Genomic DNA, 9383 nt, shown 5'->3' on the forward strand with positions numbered 1-9383 from the left:
AAGTTAAAAAAAAAATTAATCTGTCACCTTCTTAAAAAGTGGGAATTTTCCAAATTATATGTGAAGTAACTAAAATAAATAACAAATGAGAATCATGTAATAACAGCTTTGAAAGGGCAAGGTAGAGTTCCCCTAGTGATTTCTATTTTAAAATAAATCAGAGCATTTCCAAAAGCCAGAGTTCTTCTTTTAAAAAGAGAGGGCATGAAACTAATATAGACTAAAAACCATGTCTTGCTTTGTTGAAATACGAGCTGTACATACTAACATGATCCTATTAGGGGAATACTAAGAGTATAGTCATCAATTGGAAAAATTAAAAATATTGCATCTATACGGAAATCATCTATACATTTTGCCTCTGAAAAACCATCAGAGAAATAAGAAATCCATTTTGCACTGACAACACAGAGTGAGATCAAATTCTCCACGAGGCACCAGCATTTCTGTTTCGAAAAAAGACACCCATTGTTGACAGCACGTGTACTTCATATGTCTCCATTTTGTGTAAAAATCATGTGCTTTTGTATCTCCTTAAGCAACTCTGAAAAGAAAATCAAGATGTTTTTCTGGACAGAATAAATGAGAAGGGCAAAAGCAAACCAGTTGGTAGCCAGTCTTCACTTTCTTAAAAAAAAAAAAAAAAAAAAAATGGCAAAAGGACTTAGCGTGTCAACCTCCACCTATCCAGATGGTTTGTTTTATTTAGTACACGAGTTCCAGGGAAGAGCAAGCAAGAAGTATGGCTAAGTAGTAATATAAGCCAACAGGTTTTTAAGCTTCTTTTTAAGTCTCTCCTGCCCAGATTTACTAAAACTCAGAGCTTTAATTTTCTCAGGGCTCTGACTCGACCAATCAACTGGTATACCCGATTGGGCGATTCTGCCAGTCTACCACCACGAGCAAGGGGGTATAAAGCTAGAGCCACTCTTTTGATGTGATGAATTTCGGGGCCTGAAAAGTGACTTCCTTTCTCCTTCTCCTTCCATCCCAGTTGATCAAGGAGGGATCTTTTCCAAAGGTTACTATTGTGATCCTTTAACTAAATAAGACTCAGCACCTCTCAGTGATCCCGCTGCTCCCTTCCCGGCACACCTTTCTGAAATACCTGGTTTTCTGAGTAACTTTTCTTTTTCCTACATGAAAGTTATTCCATGTGTCCCTAGAAATTAAAGGAGGCATAGAAGACAATTTACTCCTAGAAATCTCATAGCCCTGGCCTGTTATCCCAGCACTTTGGGAGGCCGAGGTGGCAGATCACCTGAGGTCAGGAGTTCCAAACCAACCTGGCCAATGTGTTGAAACCCTGTCTCTACTAAAACTACAAAAATTAGCCAGGCAGAGTGGTGAACATCTGTAATCCCACCTACTCTGGAGGCTGAGGCAGGAGAATTGCTTGGACCCAGGAGGCAGAGTTTACAGTGAGCCAAGATCATGCCACTGCACTCCAGCCTGGGCGACAGAGCAAGACTCGGTCTCAAAAAAAGAAAAGAAAAGAAAACAGAAGAAAAGAAAAAAGAAGGAAAGAAAAATATCATAACCCTTACTTCACCACACAGCTGAAGACTCTCTCTGAACAAGTAAAATATAAGATAGTCCTTTGTTTGGTCACAGGGGATAATGATTAAGCCCATATTCTAGGCTCAGGAAAAAAAAAAATTCTGACCCTGATCAGCAAAGACTCTTGCAAACAAGGAGCTCTGTTGAGAAAATCAAATACCACCTATTCTCACCAATAAGTAGGAACTAAACACTAGGTACACGTGGACATAAAGATAAAAACGATAGACGCTGCAACTGCAAGAGCGGGGAGAGAGGAAGAGGGAAGAGGGTTGGAAAACTACCTATTGGGTACTGTGTTCAATACTTGAGAGATGGGTTCAATTGTACCCCAAACCTCAGCATCACACAGTCTACCGCTGTAGCAAACCTGCACATGTACCCCCCAGAATCTAAATTAAAAGTTGAAATTTTTAAAAAAGAACTCTGCTGAGACATACATTTGCAATGCCAACTAATGCAGGTTTATTGAGAAATACATGGTAAGACAAGCTCCATTTTTGAGAGACACAAAAGCAGAGGCCAGGAGATACAGCAGCAAGGTGAAAACATGTCAAAAGCATCAGAGACTGGGGCGTGGTGGTAAAGCTTCTGGATATATCCAGAGGCATACACAACACCAGTGAGCAACCCTTAAAACAAGCTTAGGGATGGCCAGAAAAGTTTTAGAGTCCCAAAGACAGCGTGTGCATGGCTAGTAGCCAGCAATCAGGCAGTCAGAAGAAGGGTCAGCTATGAAGAGCTATTCAGGGACAAGCAGCATGCTGGAAGATCCTGGAAACAGCTGGCAGGTCGTGGAGTCTTGATTCGCTCACTGGCTCCTACACACTTAGCAGGTTCTTCGGCAGCTGGACACACAGGACTGCTGGTACGTCCTGGAGACCCCACAGGCTGGCTGGCAGACAGTAGAGACTCCTCCCACTGGTTGGCAGACACTGGAGATACCTCCCAGGGGTTGACATCCACTAGAGACAAAGGTGAGCGGTCGGCTGCAGGTAGTTGAGCAGGGGTTGGAAACACAGGTAGTTTGTCGAGAGCAGGTCACCTGGCAAGGGTTGGAGACACATGAAGTTCGCTGGTAACAGGTTGGCTGGCAAGCAGTGGGCCCGCAGCAGGTCTCCTGACAGTGGTCCAGGAGCCAAGAGCCAGTTTGGAAGGAGCTGGGCAAATAGATGCCGCCCAGGCAGTCAGCATCAGTGGTGGAAGTCGTGGTAACTTGGGTCACTGGACCAGTGCAGCGTCCTCCAATGGGCCTGGAAGAGCAATTTCTTGTGGAGCAGTTGAAGGACATGATGTCAGACAGAGGGCTGCAGGTAGCTTGCTGAAGTTACCTCCTGAGTTGTGAATGTCACTTCAGACTCCTGAGATTTTATATATCCTTGCTGGTGGGTGGGGCTCTCTCCCCGGTCCCCCTGGCTTCTTTGGCTCAGACCAGCTTGCCTTAGAACATCCTGTGAATCTACACATTAATTGTCTCTTAAGAAGCCTTCACCCTCATAAAGAAAGTTTAGTAGTTTGGTAACTAAATCACAAGTCTTCTGTACTGTACTTAGTCTGATTAAGAGGGCTGGTTGGCAGCTTCAAAGCTATTGGTCATCCCAGCCCACACGTTGTCCTTCATTCATCTTGCTTACGATGAGTGTTGACCTGACAGTAACACCAAAGATGCCACCATCCTACCATCACACACTCTCTCCCTCCCGACCAGGACCAATTACAAGCCCATGCCCTGTTTCGTTTGTTACTGGACTTAATATCTTTTAAACATAACTTAATCAGTCACTCTACCACACCTAACGGAGTGACTGATTCCCTCATTGGGAAGATGCCTCCTTGAATATGTTTCAAGATGACAATGACAACACCTGACAGGAACAAAGGACACAGAGACTTGTATCCAGAGTCTGAGCTGGCTCTCAAAATTAATCAACTGACTCAAACAAGATGCCCGTGGGAAGGCTAGAGGGCACTGGGACCCACCCTTTATGTTCCAGCAACATAGAACAACAAAGCAAATTGGAAGCTAATTAAGTGCAGCTGTATTTGTAGCCAAGACCCTTCCTAAATAAATTGGATGAACTTTATTTCTAAAATGTTTAATTTAATAACAACGGATAATAGTGACTCCCGGGTCTCATTAATATGCCAGTGGAAAAGGCTTAGTTAATTTTTAAAATTATCATAATGTTAATTTGAAAGGGTACAGTATCTTTCTCCCAATTTGTTTAGTATGTTCACAAGATATTTATTTTCACACATATACTTACAGATAGAATGCATTTTAATTATGGACAAACTAAAGGCTCTTCAAGGTCATTGTCTCCATCAGGGATAAGGGGGAGGCAGAGTTGGGGGAAGCAGGAACTTAACCAATGTTTGGTAATGAAGAGATGTGTGAAGAGTGTGCTATAATATTTAATTATTCTTTTTATGCTTGGGGAAGCTACAAGGATATCATTCTATTTTATCTCATCTCACTGCAATATAATGAATTTTAAACACCAGAATGATGGCTCGTTTGGGTCCACCTGAACACGAATGAATAAACTGCCTCGACTCTGGAAAAATAAGCAACTTCAACATCGCTTCAAGTGGTCAGTGGTATTTCTGTCCCAAAACAGCTGTAAGATCTGACTCATTTTTAAACTAGCTTACATGGGGGAGCCCAAGGGGATAAAATGGATTTCCATATATTTGAGGGCTACAGGTAAGCTACGTTTTAAATATCCACAAAGCAAACAGCGTTATGTCAGGACTCATCAGAAATCCCTAATTGGAAGCTAACGACACACCCAAACAAGAGGGTGCTGTGAGCAATAGCATGCTTCCCAGATATCAGACCTCAATGTCCTGACCCTCCCTCAGTGACTCACCATGTGTTCCCAGGAACGGGGTGAAATTAATGAGATGACTACTTTCCACAATGTTGTGGCTACGCTCTTCCCACCACAGAGGGTATCTCAGTTGGTGTTTGAAGGCCTGAGTCCTTGGTCCTAGGGCCTGGCTTGCCTGTTGTAAAATGGATTACTAGTTTACAGGCTTCTCCCAGCCATAGGTTCACAGGCTACTGTGGAAGAGTACTTCATTGTGAGGATGCCCAAAATCTGAAGTCAGTAGTAGAGTTACAAAGGAGAACGTTTCAGGGCCTACTGCTACATTCCTGGAATGACAGAGAATTGTATAAGTTATTACTTTGTCTTGATTTCTCTTTCCCGTTGAAAGCTGAAAATTACAGATAAAAGGATCCTAGAAAATTTCTTCCATCGCTTCAGGAAAAAAGAAAATGAGTGTCTTTTAAGCACACGACTCTCTTCCAGGCATTGAGTTAAAGGTTTGTACAACTCGGCCGGGCACAGTGGCTCATGCTTGTAATCTCAGCACTTTGGGAGGCCGAGGCAGGTGGATCATGAGGTCAGGAGATCGAGACCATCCTGACTAACACGGTGAAAACCATCTCTACTAAAAATACAAAAAATTAGCCGGGCATGGTGGCGGGCACTTGTAGTCCCAGCTACTCAGGAGGCTGAGGCAGGACAATGGCGTGAATCCAGGAGGCGGAGCTTACAGTGAGCAGAGATGGTGCCACCGCAGTCCAGCCTGGGTGACAGAGCAAGACTCCGTCTCAAAAAAAAACAAATAAATAAAATTTGTGCAACTCATCTCACTGAGTTCTCACAGCAACTCTGTGGAGTAGGTATCATGTCACATGCAGGAGCTAAAGTTCAGGGACGTTGGGTGGCTCACCAAGGTCATGCAGTTTATATTTAACTAAGTTGAGATTTAACTAAAACAGAGTCTCTGAACTACCAACTCACACTGAGGATATTTAAACATGATGAGATGCCTTCCTTAAAGTGTGAACAAGAATTTGTTATTTTTAATCAACCAATGAATACTTCATTGATGACATTATGAAGGATATAATCATTTCTCTTCCAGGTTCATCAATTGATTAACAATGGAAATAAATAAGATAGTAAGTCACAAGCACTGCTGTACTACTTCATATGTTTTGTTCATTCTGTATCCAATTTAACAATTTTTAATCCTTAGAATAAGATACAAGGTCACTACAAACAAAGCAAAAAAGAATGGAGAAACATTAATAGCTTCAAGCTATAGTTTGAAATCATAATTATGTATAATAGCTGTGCATACAACTAATTTTCAGAGCATAGCAGACAAGTGAATGGATTTTTCAGTCTTACCCATTTTCCAAAGAGTCTGCCATTTTTCAGGTGCTAAATAGAGGGAAAATGTTGAGTAGATCCCTTAGATTAATTATTAAAAGAAACTCCAGCTTACATTGTGACTACAAGCAGATTATTTCTGAAGTCTTATATTAAAATGACTTCAGAGTTTGTGAGTAACATTTCTCATAAAGGTCTTGCCAATGTGAAAAATCGATACACTTCTCTGCTATGCTCTGAAAATACACCATGCAGTGCAGAGGTAGGCAAGCTACTTAATACTGTCATGCATTTTATTGTCACATGCAAGCACTTTGACTCTTTATCTGCATTCACTGTAAGTTGCAAAAGTAAAGAAACATGTACTGACAGTCACATAAGCTTGATGAAACTCAACACAATTTTAATGTGACAATGTTGTTCAATGAAGTTAATAAATCCTCCTTTCCTTGGAATGTAAGAAAAAATTACATGGCCAATTGCTATCACTATGTAGTTAGGCACAACCTGAAACTTAGCAAAAAGTTTTGTGAAGATTATTATTCTCATGCCTGCAGAGCGTGAAGTGAGGGGATGGGTAATAGGAGCGATGAGGAGAGATCGAGGAACTACTAGCCATTATCTTCATCACTGATGGATAATTTGCTCTCGTTTGTATAGAACAATCTAAGCCTTATACAATAATTATCACAGACTGGAAATGAGCAATTCTTTCACTCAAAACTGAATCATAGCAATCACTTACAAGGCCAAGCATTTGAGAGTAAAATGAGCTAAGCATGTGAGGGAGGCTGGAGGTTTGATATGCAAGGATATTTTTCATCACAAAGTTGATAATAATGTTGACCAACGCCAGTTCAGAGAAAACCACTTAGCCTCATTGAATGGAGGAATAGCGAACTTGTGGAAAAAATTGATATATATGAAATGAAATGCTGTCATTCTGCACTGTTTCAGGATGATCACCCTCTCAAATTGAAGCTATTCATTGTCTCTTAAGAAATATAAAAAGGAAATTCAGAAGCTTAAGTGTGGAACTTAATGGTTGTTTTAAAAATTAAATACATCTTGGCTGAGTTGTTCTGCTTTCTTTCCAACTTCACACGGACCTCTGGGTTGAATCTCCAGAATCTTTATTAACCAAGACATTATAAACCCCTGGAGGCTGGGTGATTTGCACCACAAAACTGAACTGAAATTCATTTTCCAAACTCTTTTCAAAAAGCATCAATCATAAGAAGGGTTGAATAATTTGGGCTGGAAGGAACTCTAGGGCAGAAAGCAAAAGGTGAAAGAAACAAGCAAAGACCAGCAAAATAGTTGCTGCTTTTAGAACCTGAAAATAGCAATCACCAGCTGCATGACTTGTGTAAAAATAAACCCTCAGAGGACAGTGTCAAGGTTGAAAAATTCTAAATTGAACCATTCTCTCTCGATGCCTGTTTTCAGATTCATGTGGTTTTTCATGTGTGTCTTCATTGGAGATCAAAATCAGGGTGCTGTCAAGAAAGGTGAGTAGAATCCCAAGTATTTTTCAGCACAACGAACTCCCATATGGCAAAGCCCATGTGTAGTTGTCATGGGCTCCAGTCTTGGCCTTCCAAATAAAGAGAGGGAGACCCATTTGTAACCAGACATGAGTAGTGTTCATGTACAGGGCCTAAGAGAGAAGGCACCAAGTCTCCCAAGATGTATCATCCTTCCCTGATCCAGAATTGTTCAGAGCCTACTAGGTACTCTGTGGGGTAAGGAGACTGGAATCTATGTAGGAGACAAGCAAAGTAAATAGGTCTTCTCTTAGCATCTCTTAATTGACCTGTGCTTATGCCCTTTCAACATAGTGCTTCTTGGTCTGATCTGCCTGTCTGGGGGATTAGGAGTGTAACATTAGGCCAGCACTATCTCAGGCTGGTAATTAGACTTCCAGTGCTGGATTTTAAATTCCTCTCATACAATTCTCGTATCTGATTGATGAGAAACCAAGTCCAAACCAGGGAGCATCTTTGCCAAGCACATCAAACATTCTTATGCACTACTTCGAAACTGTCTCACTTCATTTCTTGCTGTAGCCTCTTTGCACATGCTTAAGCCAGTTTGGTGATGGTGCAGTCCCAAAGTGCTTCCTTCACTTTGAGGCAACTCACATGCTCCTTGCTTCCTGCTAGGTCTTCTCTGATGCCACGGCAAGGAAAGTCCATGTTAACTTTCTCTGCACTCACATATGTACCACCCAGAAGTGGGGTCAGGTGTAGGTAACAGAGAATGCAAAGCAAAGGATGAAAATGCCCCGCTTTTGTCCTCCAGGTAGATAATACTTGATATGGTTTTGTCATGTCTCCACCCAAATCTCATCTTCAGTTGTAGCTCCTGTAATTCCCATGTATTGTGGGAGGCACCCAGTAGGAGATAATTGAATCATGGAGGCGGCTTACCCCATACTGTTCTCATGGTAGTGAATAAGTCTCACAAGATCTGATGGGTTTATAAAGGGAGATCCCTTTTGCTTGGTTCTCATTCTCTCTTGTCTGCTGCCATGTGAGATGTGCCTTTCGCCTTCCACCATGATTGTGAGGCCTCCACAGCCACGTGGAACTGTGAGTCCATTAAACCTTTTTTTCTTTATAAATTACCCTGTCTCAGGTATGTATTTATCAGCAGCATGAAAACGGACTAACACAGTAGTGAAACTCATTTCAGGAAGTCCCATGGGATCATGCACAAGCTGCCTGCAGTGGTGGCTGACTTGATAACACTTTCTTGTGGTTGCTTTCCCTACTCTTCCATTTCACTACCCTTGTGCTGCAATCCCTGGATTAAAACTTCAAAACTGTCTCAAGCTTTGCTTTATGAGAAACTTGGGTTGAGACACCCAGGTTCCAAATACTTGCTATTTGAAAGAATTAGAAATAATAACCAGGCCTTCTAATTCCTAGCTTAGGCCCCTAAGGGTACATGCATGCCTCTGTCCATGCAATCCCAAGAAAAAACTTGTACACAAGCTGAGCATCCAGCAAGTGACATTTGGGTGTTTAAAGCCATTTCTGCAATGGTCAAATCAGTAACTATGAAAGTCTTGAAATGCGGCTAGATTCTTGGTAGATTTTCAAATGTATTCGTTGTAATGTGGATCTACTATGCTTGTTCCTTAACATAGGCCAGTCCCTAAGAGTGACATCCAAAACACTAAAAGTTTGGCAAATACTATTGTCAGTTTCGTGTCACTGTTGTTTCCCAAAGTGAAAAGATGCTTTTCAACAAAGTAAGACATGCACCAACTGTGAAATGGGAGAAAATTTTAGGTAGTAATTGGACAACTCCTTTATAGTTTTAATTAGTCATGAATTTATTTTTAAATGTATTAATAAAATAGGAGTATTTTATTCAAGCCATGATTTTGAGGATATTACATAAAATGAAGCTTAAGCAAGTTTTATTGAAGTGAGGTACTATAAATAAACATAATAAAAGTTAATATAAAAGTTAAACTAAAATAATATTTGTAATGGTGAAGTTGACATGAAAATAATGACAAAAATTGTCAAGATAAAAATCATAGCAGTGTTTAATAAATATTTAAATGATTTAATACAATGTTTTCATAGATACTGAATAAATACTTTAAGTATTTTTGTT

At 40.8% G+C, this 9383-nt stretch overlaps 1 protein-coding gene across 1 annotated transcript; it reads right to left on the reverse strand.

The window, feature by feature from the left end:
• Positions 1–1437: 1437 nt before the first annotated feature.
• Positions 1438–4996, reverse strand: LOC101017986 (keratin-associated protein 11-1). Its single transcript, XM_021933711.2, has one exon. The coding sequence runs from the start codon at positions 2849–2851 to the stop codon at positions 2390–2392; it is 462 nt and encodes a 153-aa protein (XP_021789403.2). The 5' UTR covers positions 2852–4996; the 3' UTR covers positions 1438–2389.
• Positions 4997–9383: the final 4387 nt, after the last annotated feature.

Source organism: Papio anubis, chromosome 4 (genome assembly GCF_008728515.1).
Source record: "Papio anubis isolate 15944 chromosome 4, Panubis1.0, whole genome shotgun sequence".
In the NCBI taxonomy this organism is placed as follows: Eukaryota; Metazoa; Chordata; class Mammalia; order Primates; family Cercopithecidae; genus Papio; species Papio anubis.

What these genes read in the sequence shown, in the direction of transcription:
- LOC101017986 (XM_021933711.2), bottom strand. Translation starts at nt 2,851, where the DNA reads ATGTCCTTCAACTGCTCCACAAGAAATTGCTCTTCCAGGCCCATTGGA.